General features: G+C 43.2%; 1 protein-coding gene and 1 long non-coding RNA gene across 4 annotated transcripts; one reads left to right on the top strand and one right to left on the bottom strand.

Moving 5' to 3' along the window:
- Nucleotides 1-12: 12 nt before the first annotated feature.
- LOC139108922 (uncharacterized) lies at nt 13-18,827 on the bottom strand. Of its 3 annotated transcripts, none has more exons than XR_011546743.1 (12): nt 18,692-18,827; nt 18,496-18,567; nt 18,233-18,348; nt 16,773-16,946; nt 16,332-16,621; nt 14,816-15,033; nt 14,034-14,345; nt 11,863-12,185; nt 4,329-4,656; nt 2,780-3,203; nt 2,464-2,692; nt 13-932 (listed from the first exon to the last, which is right to left on the bottom strand). It is a non-coding gene; the product is annotated as an uncharacterized lncRNA (long non-coding RNA). The 3 variants fall into 3 exon arrangements; XR_011546744.1 differs by having other exon boundaries at nt 2,475-2,692; XR_011546742.1 differs by having other exon boundaries at nt 13-2,692.
- Nucleotides 3,195-18,492, top strand: LOC139108905 (MOXD1 homolog 1-like). The gene is made up of 10 exons (XM_070667577.1): nt 3,195-4,524; nt 14,167-14,316; nt 15,168-15,338; nt 15,548-15,634; nt 16,082-16,271; nt 16,353-16,618; nt 16,791-17,209; nt 17,343-17,533; nt 17,616-17,746; nt 17,909-18,492. The coding sequence occupies exons 1-10, from the start codon at nt 3,496-3,498 to the stop codon at nt 18,065-18,067; spliced, it is 2,793 nt and encodes a 930-aa protein (XP_070523678.1). The 5' UTR covers nt 3,195-3,495; the 3' UTR covers nt 18,068-18,492.
- Nucleotides 18,828-18,869: the final 42 nt, after the last annotated feature.

Genomic DNA, 18,869 nt, shown 5'->3' with positions numbered 1-18,869 from the left:
AAGCTGCATTAAGAAAAAAGTGCTTTTTTATTATTCTGCTTTTAAATTTACTGGCGTCCGTTGACTTCTATCAATCTAATAAAAAGTTATAATAATTTCGAGTGATGTCATCGATCTTTCTAACATCGAGAAAGGTTGAAAAGATCGATGACATCGAATTCGTTAGTTCTGAAAACATTTGTCACAAACCCGCTAACGTCCCTTTCGACGATCAGGAAAAATTAAATAAAATAAAGCAAAATTAAACAAAATTAAATAAAATATATCATAATAAACATAAAATAAAACAAAATAAAAAAGAATTTACTTAATCACTGATATTTCTTTTTTATACAATTAATTTAATTCCGTTTTAAAAATATCTGAAGACTTTTTAGCAATTTTGCAATCATATTATTGAATAAATACTTTATTTAGTTATCAACCATTATTGGTAAAAAGAATTAGATAACAGTAAGAGTTCTAATCGGTCCAAATTAATTTTTAATTGCACGATTTAATTTAAAGACTTCTTATATTCCCGAAAACTTTTGAGATTTTAAAAAAATTAATAAATTTATTAAGAATGAAAAAAAATAGCTCGGAGTTTACCGAGTGATTTAAATTCGCATGCTTGCACGTATGTACACCGCTTCTACAATACAAAACGTACACGAGACTTGAATGACATATCACAGTTTTTATTAGAAGATTTATTTATATGTGTACCTTTTTCTCTCACAATCATCTTGATGAAATTACAGTAATGAATGAACAGACACGTGTATCGTACGGCTCGCGATTAACACATACATTTCTACTTCAATTCATCACATCTGCCGATCGAATATTGAAACCTTAGAGAGGCAGATGGTGTCGGGAAGAAGTACGATTACGTTAGCAGGTGTAGAGAGACCCAGTGAACACTCGCGGCAGGTGAAGTCCTTTAATTCCTGGAAAAAAAGAAAAAAAAAATTAGTAAAAGATAATCAAGTTTGATTTAATTTCAACGCGCTTAATACGATCGGGATCGGAATCGAGCGGGTTATTTTTTACGGTCGAATGATAGCCGGGGGCATTTATTTACGCGGAAAGGAAATCGAGCATCGCGCGTCGTTCAGAGGAATTATTCCGCGAGCGGAATACGCGAACGAGGCACGTCATGTCCCGGTGCTGATAGTCCGTTTACGCACGTGCACGCGCGGCCGACGGGAATTAATTGTCATGCGTCGCGCGCGTCGTATGTCGCTTCATCGGTTTTTCCCGAGACGACGCGATTTCCGAATCGATACCTCGCCTCTTCCTCATAAATAAGATCCTGGCACGCGGCGGGAGGGCACGACGAATAATTTCGCTGAATGAATACTGAAACGCACGGCCGGTACACGTCGCACCTCCGGCGACTCCTGTGTCCTCGCATCTCTCTCGACGAGCAATCTCATGATAAGAATAGCTACGAGGGACCGTGAGAGCACGAAGAGAAGCATGAAAAGAAAAAAGAAGGAACCGAGAAACAGCTTTTCGACGTGTCACACGTTCCTTTCCGACGCACGCACCTGTCCCTAAAAAGTAATGAAATTGATTTTTCCGCTCTTGTCCCGCGGAACTCTTTTAAGGGATATAAGACTCGATAACTACCATTCGTAACACGCGAGGTGTAGTGTTCCAATGTCATAGTCGCCGGAAGTAACCCGATACAGTTGGCTTCTGAACACGTGCGAGCGCTTAAGCGAAATATATATATCGATCCGCCGACCGGATGGGATTCGCACGATTAAACGCTGGATAGTCCTTAATAATATCGGCGATATCGGTACGAGCCAGGTATATCGATCTCGTAAAAAGATACCTTCGACGAACGAACGCAGCGCATTTCACGAACGATTAAACTCGACGGTGATTTGCCAGCTCGAGAAGCTATTTGAATAATTTATTAATCAAAGAAAAAAATACTGGGGGATCGTTCGCGTTGCGTCAGTGTCGATACGAGCGTGAAACTGTTCCACCGGAAGTGGTGCCGCGGGGCATGAGAGTCACTGAACGAGCAGAAGGGCGCGTGCCAAGGGTTCGCATCTGCCGCGGTTAGTTTAACATCCCCGTATCCCTTTCTAGAACGGGAAGGTCGCCACCGACGGCATCGCATTCACGTGTGCGAGCTAGTCTCCGGTTACAAAAAACCGTCGAAAAAGAAAAAGGGAGGGACGTTTCCGCAGGAAGGACCTGCTCCCGTGAACGCGCGGGCGAGCACCGGCGGCAGCGGATAACCGTATGTGCGAGTCCGTCTGCAATTATTGCGCTCGAAGGATCACAAGCTTAGACACGGAGGATGGCTTTTTTTTTTTTATTCCGTCCACCGTATGATTTGGTATACGGCTAACAATTTGCCCTCGCACGTCTTCCAGAGTCGAAGCAAGCCGAAGTGCGTACCCTCGGCGAAGGGCAACGTGCCGGTCTCGCAGCTAGAACACCACGATTACTTATTACCCGCACGTAACTAAGTCGGGCGCAAAAACGCAGATTGATCCTTGGCGACCCCGGCAAAAAGTGGACGAGCCGCAAATAAGATATCAGCAGCAAATGAGACGTCGAAGGGTGAAAAGAAATCCCGATGAGTTATTTGGATAAATAATTCATCCTCCAGCTAGGTCAGGTCTCTTAATTTACATCTTCCTTGACGTTTCGCTTACGTTGTCTTGAAGATTAGAAGTTGTGCCTGCAAGAATAGTCACGTATGAATCGTTCGGTTTTTCCATTATTTCAGGAAAGAAAAAATTCAATTTTATTATACAAATATACGCACACACGCTTGTTCGATTCCCGTTCTACCTGAGTGGGAGAGTTACAATGAAAGAATTCTACGTGTGCGATCTAATGGATGCTGGCCCGCGAACGACCAAACACACTCACACCTACGCACGCATATTCGAGCAGGGAACACGTATACGGGGCCCCCGAAGGAAGGGGACTGCAGGTAAGCAGCTGCGAGCATCTGCAGGGGCAGCCGCGTGTTTAAATTAGTCCCGGCACAACTGTCGTGCGCGTAGCATGCACGGAAGATTGTCCTCAAGTCCGGCGTGTTGAAAATTGAATTAACGAGAAAATTGTAAAAGAAACTGATCTTCAATTCGTCTCAAATCGTCCAGGCTACTATCGGTGTTCGTGGATACGATTAATCCATCTTGATATTGGCGTCAAAAATTAGCTTTTCGGCAAAACGAGGTTGACTGAAAGAAAAAATCGTTCGTGATTAGAAATCATAAAGATTAATTCTTTTCGAAGTTTACAAATTGTATTTACGACTGATAAGAATTGACGGGAGATTACGATTAAATTAAAGTGCGGGAGGTGAAAGATGATAGATTTCTGGTAGGTGGTGATAGATAGATTTCAATTAATTGTACGTCTAATTGTATTCGATTAGATACATTAATGGCCCTGGTGGTGACTGTGAAGAAACCAGCAGAATTCACTTAATGGTCGTATGAAGAATCAAGGAGAGAGGTAAAAAGAAAGTGAATGAAGATGTTGTTACTGAGGGTGATTGTGACGCTGGTCGCGTGCTGGATCGTCAAGTGCGATCTACTGGACCTTTATGTTCAACACATGGACGAGACCATGAAGACGGTGCCGTACAGAAATAAACGGCACCCTATGGATTCTGTTAACAGAAGAATAAAGAGGAGCCTCGAGGAAGATGAACCGTTGCTCAAGATCGGTAACTTCAAAAAGCAACGCTTGAACGTCGACGAAAATTGGCTTAAGCAGTGGAAAGCTAAGAGAAAACACATCCCTTACAAGAACGACGCTTTGGATTATCCAAACGAACGGGAGAAGAATCACAATCCCGATCAGCATGAAATATTTTGGGACACGATGCATAAATCGGAACGTTTTGAAAAGACGACAGATCTCGAAGATGCCGCCAAAAATTTGTATACTGCGCGGGATACGATTATCGAGAAGGAAGAAAAAACGCCGGAGGATAAAACAACGCTTGAGAATCAAACCAGCGTCGAAAAATTAATCGTCGAAGCTCCGAAATCTGTGGAAGAACTTTCAGAGGAAAGCGAGAAGGATTTCGAAGAAATGGAAAACGAAGAAAATACGCAATTTGAGATAATCAGCGAGAGCGGGCAGATCGATTCGAAGTCGTTGGTCGGCCCGAGCTTGAAAAAAACACCGAAGCTGTCGGGTAGCCGGGTGCCGAAGAAATATGTTCCGGAGAAGCCGGTCAAGAATGCTCAAGAAGCAAAGAACTACGCCAAGGACGAAATGGCAATGAGATTCAAGAGGAGCGTGAATCAAGGGTTCAAAGGGAGTAGAGCTAACGGGCAACGCTGGAAACTTACCAGGTACGAGAAACTGGACGAGGACGGCGACGTGATCCTTGAGTGGGATCCTTCCGACGATGATGAGGTAGTCTTCAGAGTTACTGGCAAAACTCTGGGTTACATTGGCATCGGTTTTAACGAGAAGACCAGCATGAAAGGCGCCGATATCTTAATCGCTTGGGTGGACGATCACACCGGCACTGTCAATCTACTGGTAAGTTTTTTCTGCGAAACTCTCATCCGCGATGTCGCCGATAATCGTTCATCTATCTCTGTAGAAAGGCAACCAGCCGTACCGAGTCCTATCGATAAATCTCGATGCCCAAAAGGATGTCCAGGATAGTTTCTGTACAAAAAAAGCATCAAGGTTGCATAACTTTGTTTGCCAAATCGAGCCATATATCTATATTATTAACCTTGCAATAGTTTCTTACTTAATCTGCCTTTTTAATAACATTAAATAACCAAAAAAAAAAAAAACAGATTTGTAATTTCACTAATATTTGATACATATTAGCATATATCACTTATACAGTATCAGTCTTTCTAAACTGGTTTTTTTTTCAATAATCGATTTCTTTGGGGCACGATTTTTTTTTTCGACGATTAACCTAAGAACCTAAGGACTATAACAAATTATTTTAGAAATCGTTTTAAAATGATTTTCCTTTCTGCGATTATTCATGTCCCGCAGCGATAAACTATTTTCACACGACTGCGGCGCGGTGAAATTAGCACGGTTATCGCAGAAAAAGATACGCGTAGGCATGAGAACGTAGACAGGATTAATAAAGTGATCGCAGTCTATAAGTAGATGAACTAATGCATCGCCGTCATCATTCAGCCTTGTAGGAAGGACTCGTTTTCTTCTTATCTCGTTTATCGATTCGCGTACGACGGCGCGGAATCAACGCGGCTTCTTGTTCGACGCCCTTTTTTTTTTCCCGCTAAACATCTAGTTCTCCCTGTGAGTCACTTCAATGATAGAATCAAAGCATAATTTCTAGAGTTATTACAAAGATATGCAGCGGAGAGATAAAAGAACAAGATAAACCGTAGGTTACATTTTCAAGATTCTTTCGCATGAACGAGAACAATTAAAAAAAATTACTCGACGCGCAATCGCTTGGAAGGATATGTTTTTAATTAATTATATTGTTATCGATTGGACTTTTAATTAAAGACGTATTAATAAAATTTCTTGCGGTTAAGAAAAAGCGTTTCCGGTACCTCGAACGGTTGAATGAAGAGGCGAGATTACAATTTCTCAATACCTGCCCACGATTCGTTTCGTAAATGTTGGAGCGCGCGGAAAAGCACACGACGATAAAACGGAGTGCCTCAGCTCGATTTCGCGCCGAAGTAGTTCTTCACGAGGGGATACGAGACAGTTCGAAACCTGTCAGCGCGCATCTCTTTCCGGCGAAGGGAGCCGGCAAAAGGCCGCGAAGCTGGGAGATGGTACAAAAAGGGGGCGACAACAAAGGAGAGAACGAGGAGAGAAGAAGGAAGGTGGAGAAGAAGAGGCTCGACGAAGAAATGAAACGAAGGAAACGAAAGATGGAAAAAGGAGCTAAAGAAACGCGAAAGCCGGGGAATTAAAGGAAGATTAAGAAGGCGGTTGTAGCAGAAAGGGAGGTCGAGCCCAGCGTCTTGAAGGACCTGCGAGAGGCTCCAAAGGAGAAAGGGATTCCAGAGGAAAGGAGCGAGAGATAACAAAAGGACTATCGCGAGTACCACTCTTCTCCCCCTGAGCCGCATTTCTCCGCTCGAACGACGGAATCGCTCTCGAAAGGGAAGTCCGTTCGCGCAACCGATCTGTATTAATGAGAAGCGTCAATTAACACCGCACGACGTAACCGATGAAGCAGTTTTGATTTTCGTCCAGACGCGCCGATCGTTTCTTTTGACATTGCCCGATACGCGGGATGCGTACCGCGACGAGAAAAATTTATAAATCTAGCTAAACCGCTGAGCTAATTAATCAAGAAGAAACAGTGGGCGAGCTTTATTATTACATAACGCGGAATAATAATTGACAATTAAAGTCTCTCAATGATAACACGATACGTTTTAAATTGCCAGCAGCCAGCAGAGAACCGTACGAGTACCAGGTTTCAGAACCTGCTTCGGCTCGGAGACATCGCTTCCCCGAAATCCTAATCTTAATTAAATTTATATCCATTACGCCTGACGAAGCCTGGCCGCGGCAGTATCGCGCGAGGAATTTCTCTCGAGAGCAAAGCACGTCTTCGTCGTTTTACACGGAGGCTGAAAATACGGGATCTACTCGGCGGCGCGCGACTGCTTCTTGTACTTAACTTCGACTTCGTAATGCTCAAGACGTGCTATTCATCGCTCCTGCTTACCTAGCTAAAGATTATCGTTCGGACTGCTACAAAGATTTTCTTTGTAAATGTACTAGGATGTTATAGATTTAATTTGCGCCTCTTTTATTCTATTCGAAAGAGAAAATATTAAGACGAGAATCACTCGATAGTCTATCCCGGTAAGGTCCAAATATTTTTCAGAATAAAGCTTTGTGCCGACGAATGGACCACCGTTCCATTGACTCCAGATTTTCGAGTCGATTAGCCTGATCCTCGTCCCGGCGACAAGAGGATTGGAAAAGCGAGAAGAAGGAACGATGCGGAAAGAGAGACAAAAAAGAAAAGAATGATCCTGAAGAGGAGGAGAAATAGATAGAAAAAGAGAGAGAGAGAAAGAGATAAAGTTCGGGATAAAATTAACGAACGTGGCTTCACAACGGGCGAGATAACGTCGTGATAAATTTACGTCCGACCGGCGGCCTCTCACTGTGCGTTCCTTCGGCGTATGCGATCGATCTACCCTCATGCCCTTCTTACCTTGATGAATTGTAAATCTCCCGATGCAACGGATCGAGGCTGATCTTAGGTATCTCATCAACGGGGATGCTGCGCACCGCGGAAATAATTCGCCCCCGTTAATTCACGCGCCGATTACAAAAGTAATGGTGAAATTTTTAATTGCAAGCTATAATTGAAGCGACCCCCCGTCGAGGCGACAATTTGTTACTTGCCAGAACGCACGTATATCCACGAGATGTCTTATAACTGCGCTTGACAAATCTCACCGTATCCGCGTACCTGTTGCACTGACGAGTGATGCACTTACATGCATTTGGATTCAGACGCCCTGGAGGTGGCGGGATTTCGCCGACGACGAAGGGTACACGCAGGACGTGTGGAATAAGAACTGCGTACGTGAATTCGCGCGGCCAAGTGTGGTCGTGTGTAAAGATCGGCGGCATGAACACGAGGGAAGGGCCCGCTGGGTACGCCAGGCTTGAAGTTAGGTCCGAGGGGCCCAGTCAAGGCCTCCAGACACCGTCGACGGGGGGGCTGTGTGCGAATCTCTGAGCACCGCTACCGCGAAGGACGGAACGATGGTCCTGGACCCGATAGACAGGCTGGCGATGCTGCGTACGTATCAAACGCGATACCTCGGGTGAAGATCCTAAATCGCTCGAAATACTCTCCTAACGAGTTTCACCGATTAAAAGCGAAGGAGAACGTGCGCTTGGTCTGAGGAGAGAAAAAGAAAAAGGGAGAGAAATTAAAGAAAGCTTAAGACGGATTGAACGAAGTTAAATTGGAAGATAAAAATTATAATGCGCCGTCGAATCCCTCGCCTGAATCTAAAAGGATGCGGCGATTACGTCGAATAATTAATTAATCGCCATTAATTCGCGATGAGGCGGAGTAGAGAGAGAAAGAGGAGTACTCATCGGCAACGAGCGACGAGAGGGAGGTTTCGAAGACGACCGCTCGCATCCGTCGTCGTCCGGCGTGACCGACAATGCGTGAGCATACGACGATTGCGATCGTAATTTATTACCGTGCCGGGAAATACGAGTCGCTGCGCACCGCGTACGAGTGAATCTGAAATGTACGTAATCTGCGATCCGTCCATCCCTTTGGTCCCAGGGGCCGACGGGTTCCGTCCAGGACGCACGGGACAGACAGTCGGACAGTCGAGCGCAACGGTGCATGGACGGCCGGGCCTCTTCTTCCTCTCACCCCTGTCGTTTCCCATCTCCTCCACCTACCCGATTTCGTTGCGATTTTTTTCTCATTATCCTGGACGATCCTTCTTGTTCGTTTTCTACCACCGGCTAACACGCTTTCGTCCTTTTCCAGTCCCACCTCTCGTCGTCGTTCCTCCACACGAGATACTCGGCCGCTATCTTCTGACAAAGCGCGGCGTACATGCCGAAGAGACGCAAGAATAAAATCCTTAATGCATCTTGGATGATAGCCAGATAGCCAGTGATCAATGGTTATCGCGCTGCGTTTAAGGACACGGTTGTGCAGAAATAAAAAAAAAAAAAATAAAAAATAAAAAATTAGCAGACTGTAAAAGCTATCGCGGTTGGTCCAGCAATGAAAGATAATTCTTGTAATTAATTGTTGCTAATCAACGTCGTTAGGCGCGGAAAAAAATTAGCGATATATCGCTGCAAATTAATCCGCGGAAGGAACTTGAACGAGGACGAAAAAGTTAGGGGAATCAATTTTAATCGTCGCCAGAGACAATTTCGTAGACGTTCAGTGGTAGCTCGAGGGTGCAATAAAAATCGGCACCGGTAGCGTGTATTAATAGCGCGATTAGCAACACGGGAAAGGTGCGGTGGATGAGGTGTAGGCAGTGGTCTGGCGACTGTGCAATTTATATACGTGTATATATGTATTGTATATCTCTCCAAATGCCTCGAAGGTGGGTCAGGCAGCTGTTTGACTTTATCGCGTTGCGGAGCCCTTTGCACGGACTGAGAATCATCGAACGAGGTGTCGTTTACGCCAGCGACCAGTATACGGCACGATTAATTTTTTTTCCGAGCGAAAAAGTGACCAGGAATTTGCCAGAAAATTTCTTTCATCTCCTTCGTCTTCGCGCTAATCGTTCCTTCTTTTCTCGCCTGTTCGCCGTCGTCGTTGATTCAACTCATCGTGGTCAGTTTTTACGCCGTTTTATATCGTTCTGCATATTATTACGCTACGTTATTCCGCAACGGGAAGAAAACGAAAAAGAATTTCAATTGACTTAAAGAATATATCATAGATTAAAATTCATCTCGTACACGACGTGGCGCGCATCTCGAAACTTAGTTGATAATTCTTTAACAAGCCTTCTTGAATCTTTCTTTTTTTTTTTTCCGCATTTTTACGTCTAGAAATCTTCAAATATCGAAAGCTGATGATCTTTCTTAAGAAATACGTTGTGTCAGTCTCAGCAGAGAGTAAAGCTGATATCCGATACCCGGCAAAGAGCTTTTTGCATTATTGATAAACGAAGAGCGAGGCGTTCATTAGCATTTCCGTCGTCGTCGGGCTCGACGTAATCCAGCGTATGATTTACGATTCCCGCATCGCGGAACCGGTCCACTACCCGGGCCAAATAAAATACCGTCAACTACGCGCCATTTGTCCAGTCTCAGTGAATCGCCCTTCGGCTATGTACCTGAATCATCGTTCGCTTCTTACCGGCTTGGGGAGTCCGCGCCGATCACCATTTCGTTTCTTTTCTCTCGTAATCCGAGACCATGGTTTTTCGCGAGATTCCGGCAACTTTACAACAGCCGTAACAACCGGCCGTTAAGAGATCGAGATGCCGAAGTATTAATAAAAAGGCTTATAATTTTAACGCCAACGCGCTATGTAACATTCGCAGATCGCGGGTTTCTAAAGATTATTAAAATGCTTCGTAAATATTCCCGATGTATTCAATCCATTAATATTTGTTCTAATAATTTTCTTTTTATGATTAATACTGCTTGTCTTTCTGCTGAATATATCCGGCTGATAAAAAAGCGGATAGAAAGAAGAAGAAACGCTTGGAGAATCGCGAGATCTTTCATCCGTTTCTCTCACAAACTACAAGAAGCAGCGTAGCTTAAACTATAAGAAAGAATAGCTCGAATCTGAACGATTCTGCAGTTAATAATCTGTGCAAGTGCAGAAATCCCTCTTCGATCTCTTTCTTTGCTTTTCGCCACGTTTTTTCGACAGTACCAGTTATCCGTAACATGTAGCGGCGCGATGAGAGTTACGAGCCTCCCATTTTTCGTGTCCTGACTTGCCCTCCGGGCCCAAAAACAACTCAACTCAGAAAAGAAGAGCAAATTAGCGCTGTTAGCGGCCGAACCATCGCGAAACTGGTTCGCAGAAGCACTCATGTATTCCAACGAGACGTCTAGTTCTACCCAGGGACTGTTTTCAAGTCTGAAAAAACCGCGGATCGAGAATTTTTCATTGTTTTCAGGAAATTGAATGAAAGAGAGGGAGTGCGGATTAAATTGCGGGGGATGCGCGCAACCCCGTCGAAGGGTTGCGAATAGACGACAAGAACGGGTGGAGTTTCCACTACGTTTTTAATTCGTTGATTATTATTCCGCGTAACCGCTCGTAAAACCGGCCACGATGAACCTTAACGACTTGCCGCTCGTAATTGCACGTAACTGCGTGCGAGAGTCGCGCCGGCATCGCGACACGTGAGAACCGGGCCGGGATCGCGATTAAAAGCTCGGCAGTAATCATATTCTCTTGAGAAAAAAAAAGAACTAAAGTAGACCAATTCAAAATACGAAATTTTGTAAGAAAGAATTAAAAAAAATAATTATTTTAAAAGCGAGATTCGGACGGTGAAAACTGGTTCCCGCGGAGTTCCCGAAGGACGCGGAGAAAAACTTCTTTATTCCTGCCTGAGGAAGGAGCCTGGTCGCTACCAGCTGCTGCTTTGCCAGGTGGTAAAAAGGAGATTTGGCTGCGAGAAGGAAAGGGAAGATGCAGAATGCGCGCGAGGGAAAGAAAGGGAGAGAGAAACGGAAAGTGCGGTTGGTTTCACCGATGGGTCGAGAGCGAAGGAACGAGAGGCAGAGAGGAGCAAACCGGGCTAAAGAGGACAGTGGACGAAAGAGAGAGAAAGAGAAAGAGAGGGGCTAGGGGAAGACGACCCAAATGCACACACGCACGTATATGCGCATATGTGGTGCTATATACTACATACGATATCTACAGTAAAATGCAGAGGAAAGAAGAAGAGAGAAAGATGAGCGAAGAAGAGACCACCACCAAAACACCTGGCGAGCAACCTACTCCTAGTGGTACCTCTTCAGAGAAATTCCTTCCCTTTTCTCTTCAGGACTACGAAACCCATGGGAATCACGTTTGCAACGTGCACACAAAGCGGCTATGCACGGGGCGGTGTTTCGTTTTTCTCGTGGACGCAAGTCCCACTACATCCATCTGCCGTGGAAAAATATGTCGAGAAACTCTCGAAGTCGAGATTTCGAGACGGTCCTAAAAGCCGGCATTTACTCGAGGCGCTCGGAATAAACGAAGGAATCTCGCAGCATCCTGTCCAGCGTTATTTGAAATCTTTGACGAACGCGTAATCTTAAAATCTGATCTTAATTCCGATATAAATAACTTGCGATCTGACGATCGTAACAATTCGAGAAAGATGTATTTTACAATTTAAAAGTTTTTAAGAACTTGACGAAAAGACTTACCGGCGATCCTTGTTCCTTTACGTCATAGTTGCAATTTTTTATCTCTTTCGAGACAACTTTCCTGAAATGTCTCTCGTGGAGAAGAGATTTGCATTATCGCATCGGAATCCGTTTCTTCCTTTTCGTTCCGAGAAACGCCTCGTGAGCAGAACGCGCATGTGACGCAAGCGGAGAAGCCTCTCAAGAGAGTGTTGCAGGAAGCGGCTGTCGATCCATGATGTCACATCCGCCGACTTAACTTTCAGTCTTCCAAGCATATTTTCTCCTCTTTGTGTAGCTTTTTTTTACAAACTGAAGATGCACTAGCTCTTAAGTCTCGTCATCTAAAAATATTAAATATAAGTTACTTTTCTTTTCTTTTCACCGACAAGTATTTTTAATAAAATTTAGTAAACCAACAAGCCTTGAACGTTAGTTTTTCGTAGGATATCGTACGCGATTATTCGCACTAGGATCGCGATAAGAACACCGTCGACGACGCATTCGTTATCTCGCGCGGAGGAAACCCGTTTCCAAATCGAGGAACTTCGAGAGATGACTTCCTCGTTCTCTGGCTTGGTGACTCACAGTCGTAGAAAATCAGGTGTCTGCGAGAACCGAGTCGCTTCACCGCACCGGATCGTTTGCATAATACTTTCGTTTAACGATCAAGCCACTTTGTAATATTTTTCACTTTGACCGCGATAATCCGGCGTGGGAATTGAGAGCGTTTCTTACTTCTTTTCTCTTTTATCGCTTTTCCTAGTCGACCGGTTCTCTCAGTCACTTGCGCGAACCACTCGAACGCGTTCGAATTTGCCTCCGATAAATTGGCGCTCAAGATAGCGGCGCGAATAGACCGAATATTGCTTTTCCTGTTCTCACTCTCACGAGATAATTTATTTGCGCGAAGCTGAAAGAAGACCCGATAGGACGAATTTATTATATATTAAAATAATAGATTTAATTTGCCGTCAGTAACATTAAGTGCAATAACGAAACTAAACTAAACCCCGGCTAATTGATATAAAATCTAAAACTAAATTAATGTGACTTTGACTAAACTAACGAGCGTCTTGTTTGATGAACGTTTCCCGTTCTGGAACATCGAATTTTGAACAAGCTGGCAAAATTCTTTAGATGTTGTCAGACCTTTTTAATCGCTGAACAACGCTAGGGCTGTGTTAATTAACCCGATGGCGATGAGAATATCCGGGTACCATGAGAAAATCGTCTCGCGAACTTTGTGAGAACGCACTTGAACCCCACGAAATAACGATACGACTCCACTGTTCCGATCGAGATAAAAAAAAGGAGTTTCTCGCAGTCTTCCGGTAAGATTTATGCACGCGTATCATTATGACACTCGGCTGGACGGGTCGTTCCTCGCAAACTGATTGTAATTAAAATTCGTTTAACTTATAAAATTAAAATTACTAGTTTTAGTATATTTTTTTTTATCACGAGAGACAATTAAAGTTGTTCGTAAAAATAACGCGCCGAATAAAAGAAAGTCGAGGCTTCCGCAGAGATACAAATACTTCGTGATTTTCACGCGTTAACAAGTATCTACCCTTCCGTTTTGCATTTTCCATCGGTTTCTCGTAACGTTCCAAAGAGACGGAGAGAAAAAATGAGAGAGGCGAGCCTATTATCGTTTCCTTTCTACACGTGCTCGTTACGAAGCGCGTAGTACTCCACCGGGCATGACGACGCTCTCCGGCAATTATTCGGATTCATTACGCGCAGGAAGGGAACTTCCCTTCGGGAGCCTTACTGCACGCCCCGCACATACAAACGTCAGCGGGACGCATCACCATAAGCGGGGTCCAACGGACCCAAACGCCTGCGGCTGGCCGTCCTAACTTAACTTGCGTGCGCTACTACATAGCAGCTGGAAAACTCTTCTTTTTTTTCTCCTCTCCTCTTCCCTCTCTCTCTTTCTTTCTCTTAGGCATATTACGCAGCGTAAATTATTTTATAAGAAACATCAACGTCTTCTTTACTGCAGTGAACACGATGCGTCCGCTGCGTGAACGAAAATCAAGTCATAACAAAGAATGACGAAAGTTCATCGTACTTTACTTAGGCAAAGGTAAAAGAGAAAGTAGGTAAAGATGGAGAGAGGAATTGTGCCGGGTAGAAGGGCTTCAAGTCCCAGTTTGACGCGGCCACGAACACCTGGCGCTTACCTGACCCGATAAAGCTTTCGATCTCCTGTCCAATAGCGAACGAGTTTATGGGGCCCGCGAGGCCTTCGTTTCGACAAGTACGTTGAACCTTCTCCGACAATTCTAACGTCTCTCTCTGCTTTTCGTGTTTCAGGACTCGCACGGTGAGGAGACGAACGCCGCCCCGATTACTGACGCGTTCCAGGACGTCGAAGTGATCAGCGGCTCGCAGAACGCCACCCACACTACTGTGACGTTCTCCAGAAAGTGGCAAACGTGCGACCCTCAGGATCATCAATTGACGGTAATCGTCAAGAAGAAGATTATTTTATTCTGAAAAAAATACAGAGATGTAATTAACTTTGCACTCCTCAAAATGCATAAGACATTTATTAAAATGTAATGGTACGTGAAATCAATTATGACAAACTGAAAGTAGGCGAAGAAAATAAATTATAAGAGAATCGAATTGACTGCCAAAAACAGAGATTTATCGCAAAAGAAATGTAAAGTTTCGGCTGGCGCGACACTTGGAATTTAAAATAAATTTCATAGACTTTTTGTTATTTACCAAGGGTTCAAATATTCAACGTAATTTGCGATTCGCGAATGGGCATTAGCACGGGAAGAGCCGGAAATTTATCGCGCCTCCCTAACATCAAAATTACTTTCCGACCTCTAATCCGCTACTCTGTAATTAAAATGCGTGCAAAGAAAGCAAATCTCTCACTGGGGTTCTTTAAGATCTGAAGAGCAGAGAAAGAGCGAAAGAGACAGAAAGAAATGTTGTTGGAGAGATTTACAGTATAATCGTCGCCGTCCGTACAATTCGAGGAGAGCCTTCCTTCGATTTATGCTCAGAGGGAGGCAAGGGTCCCGCGGCTTTAAAAGGCCGTAGAGCCCTCTTAGAGTCTCGAATTCCTGCGATGGTATTTAGGCGTTTACCATGCCGTTTGTCCTCTTTCGTTGGGGCCAGGATTCTCCGGCGACTGTTCGGCACGTTCGATTTTAATTGCCGTCACTGTAATATACAGATATATGTATTATTATATTTGACAAGACACATAAAATAAAATAATAAAATACCGTAACTAGAATATATTTTTGAAAAACAATATCATTAAATTAAACGCGAAACTTGTTGTGTGATTTTAGGGTGATAGTATTAGAGTGTTATGGGCCATGCACGATGTCGATCCTGAATTAAACACGGCAATGCCTCACGGAAGTAGACGTGGCGGGAGAGCTCTGAGGCTGAAGACAGCTGCAGCACCTCCGCCATCGCGAGAGACTAATTTACGACACTGGGACGTAAAGCTTAATCAGGTAAAAAAACAAAGGACTCCTTCTTTCCACCATATTTTCATTTTTATAATATATTGTTTAAAAAATTTATTTTATTGCTCGATTTTTTTAGTACGATTAAATAGACTCGATTTAATTCGATTTCAAATTGCTTTTTGTTTCACAATCTTTATTTCACACATTTTAACGAATTGCGATACTCACATTTAATAAATGTTTTTGTTCGACAGTTTGAGGTGGATAATACAACAGATACCGTATACTGGTGTAAGATTTTTAAAGCCTCCTCGTTGAAAAAGAAGCATCACATGATAGGGGTGAGTACACAACGACAGGCAAATTCGTGCCAACAGGTTTCGCGAATAATAGATGCGAAGCTCTCGGGAATAAGCCACGGCGTTCTGACGGAATGCAAAAGGTTGGGCCTTATTCTTATGTGCCTCACGAATCACGGTCATTCATGCCGGACGTCGCGCGGGGTGGACGCGCGTCGTTAGAATAAAAAAACGACCCGGAATAATGTCACTACGCGTATCGAAACGTTCGTCGACTATCAATGGGAGAAAGATCGCGGGAAAAATGATTAAGATCGTTCCCAGGACACCCGATTCTTGACGGCCTAAATCTTCTACATCCATGATTTTTTCAAGTTTCCGTAATCGGTAACCTACAGATCCGAGAAAGGGAGACTTCGCGCAAATTTCGTAGATCGCCTGATCCAAAGCGGAACGATTTCGCACTCATGAATTATTTATGTGCTTCAGTATACCCCGCTCGTGGAGAGAGCCAACGAAAATCTGGTCCATCACATGATTCTGTACGAGTGCGCGTCGACGGCGCCGATTCTCAAGGGGCACGATAAGATTTTCGGTGCCCACTGTTACAGCCCAACAATGCCGCGAGAATGGGACTCGTGTCTACAGCCCGTCCTCGCTTGGGCTCGTGGCAGTAAAGGTAAATTATCTACTTGTTTCTTAGTATCTTTAAAGAGTATAGTATAATAATAGAACTTACGTTATTTTACGTGTCACACAGGCGAATGGATGCCCGAGCACGTTGGTATACCAATAGCGGAACACGGTGAGAGCTCGTACTATATGCTGGAAGTCCATTACAATAATCCAGAAATGCAAAAGGTGATCGACAGCAGTGGCATAAGACTTCACTTAACTCCAAAGTTTCGTTCTCAAGAAGCGGGCATTCTCGTGGCCGGTGTAGCGGTGAGCCCTCTTCATCTAGTACCTCCGCAGCAAAAGGAATACGCTACAGCCGGATATTGCACTCCGCATTGCACCAACACGGTACTTGAAAAAAAGTTATAAAATATTAATTTAAGCCTAACATTATTTAAAATTATATTTTTATATTTTTATTGCAATATACATACTTACGTACTGAAAAATTATGTAAATTTTTCAAATAAGAACGCACGTCAATTGAAATAATTTAATTTACTTTAAATTCTGCTTGCAGATGTTTCCCGAGGATGGTATTAACGTCGTCTCGGTCGTCCTGCACTCGCATTTGGCAGGTCGGCGTCTCAGCCTGAAGCACGTTCGACAAGGTAAAGAGCTGCCGAGAATAGTCCAGGACAATCACTTCGACTTTGACTACCAGCAATCTCACACCCTGGAAAAAGAAGTGAAGGTGTTACCTGGCGACGAGCTAATTGCTGAATGCGTTTACCGCACTTTAGATCGAACAAAGCCGACTTTAGGCGGTTACGCGGCTTCTCAGGAGATGTGTCTGGCATTCGTCGTGCATTATCCCAGAACACCTCTTGCCGCTTGTTATAGTATGACGCCTGTCAAGGACCTTTTCAAGACTCTCGGTATAAAGAGCTTCAGAGGAGTGACGATGGATTATTTGGAAAAGATGTTTCTAACGAATGGGTGAGTTATCTCGCGCGAGATAAACTTTAAGATGTTTACGCAAGAGTTATTGCTGTCAATTCATCAATTATCATGAAAATTTTTTAATTTAATCTCGCGTTTAAGTTAAATTTTTTTTATTAAAAAATTCTAGATCCGATTTGATTTCGCCTTCGATTAATCAGCAACAGCTTCCTGGTTATTCGGCGATAAAATCGACCGACGAGATCGATACGACTGTCGCTAAAGCAGCAGAGTCTGCATTAAGGGCCATGAGAGAAGAAAAAAATGATAACGATAACGTTTTCACGCGGCTCGTCATCGAAGAACCTGAGGAATTTCGAGGTATACATTAATTATAATAACATTTTAATGAGCACGACTAAGGAGAATAATATTCCTAATTTTTTTATTTTTTTATTTTTAGGATTAACTATGGCTCAACATATGTTAGCTTTACCGTGGACGGAGGATTTGCTCACGAGAACGATAGAAGATAGTCTTTATCACGGCAGACACATGACATTCTGCAGAAAGAGGGACGATCAATTAGCACTGGTAAAATTCTCTTTCCCTCCAACCTTCTATTATTTTAAAATTACAATTTAAAGAAAAGCACATCGAAAAATGTATGCTAGATAATTTTTATAGCGCAGACTTATTAATTTTATTAACGTCGTTATTTTATTTATATTGATTTGATTATTAATCTTTTTTCAGCCGGCTGATATTCAAAATTTCCCGAATTTTACGGCGCTGCCGGAAGCAAACGATACAATCTGCAACGAGATGAAATCAAGGTCTGGTTCCTCCGGAGATCTCCACGTCCATTTAATAAACCTGGTCATTACCGTTATTGTATCGATCGTTATGTTTTAAGAGACTTTGAACGAATAGTCAACGACAGTCAGCAGCGAATGCAATTGCACTGTCAATTACTTAAGTATGGTAATATAACTCTCGTCTCACGAATACTTTTTTCTCCTGTATATTTTAAAATTTGCATGACGAGTTTGATTAACTTATTAATTTAAGCGATTTTACCTTGTAAGAGACTTTCTCGAATGGAAGTCGAGATGTTACTGAAGTATTAGGTGGCTGATCAACTTCTTTTGATCAGAAGGCAAACAGTTCAAAAAGATTTCCGTCGATCCAGCACACTGAACAAATATAGAAGTATATTATATAATGTGTAAATATATAATTATATACGAATAAAAACATATTTATAAGGTGTGCATCTTTTTTCCGTTATTATTTTATATGTCGCGTGTTTTGTATAAAAATAAATGTCTGTAAAAACATACCTGCGTTGTTTCTAATACATCCTTTTTTACGTCTCTTTACGTCCAACTTAAATTTCCTTCATTTTTAATATTCTGAAATCATCATCAAAGTCCTGTTATTAAATTAAAGTGAATTTCTTTGCTCAATGATTTTATCCGAACGCAATTTCGATTTCTCGAAATTAAGCTCCGATGGCTTTAAAGAACACCTACGTACCTAGTTATAGACGATCTGATTTGCAATTTTCTACCTGGTTAAACCGAAATGCGTCGCGGCTTTTCCAATCTTTCCGCACGCAGCATTGCCCCGTCTGCGCTTTGTCCACGTCGATCTCGTTCCGCTGATGTATGGGGTACCATGTGGCCGCCGTTGATAAGCGGCGAATTGCGCTTTT

This window comes from Cardiocondyla obscurior, linkage group LG16, assembly GCF_019399895.1.
Source record: "Cardiocondyla obscurior isolate alpha-2009 linkage group LG16, Cobs3.1, whole genome shotgun sequence".
NCBI lineage: Eukaryota > Metazoa > Arthropoda > Insecta > Hymenoptera > Formicidae > Cardiocondyla > Cardiocondyla obscurior.
The sequence above is the reverse complement of the archived record's forward strand: the minus strand, read 5'-3'. Positions and strand labels throughout refer to the sequence as shown.

Bases quoted from the DNA above. Each gene is read 5' to 3' on its own strand.
- LOC139108905 (XM_070667577.1), top strand. From the start codon at position 3,496: ATGAAGATGTTGTTACTGAGGGTGATTGTGACGCTGGTCGCGTGCTGG. The intron at 14,317-15,167 runs GTAATCGTCAAG...GTGTGATTTTAG, and splicing joins CTCAGGATCATCAATTGACG to GGTGATAGTATTAGAGTGTT. The intron at 16,619-16,790 runs GTACTTGAAAAA...TTCTGCTTGCAG, and splicing joins CTCCGCATTGCACCAACACG to ATGTTTCCCGAGGATGGTAT.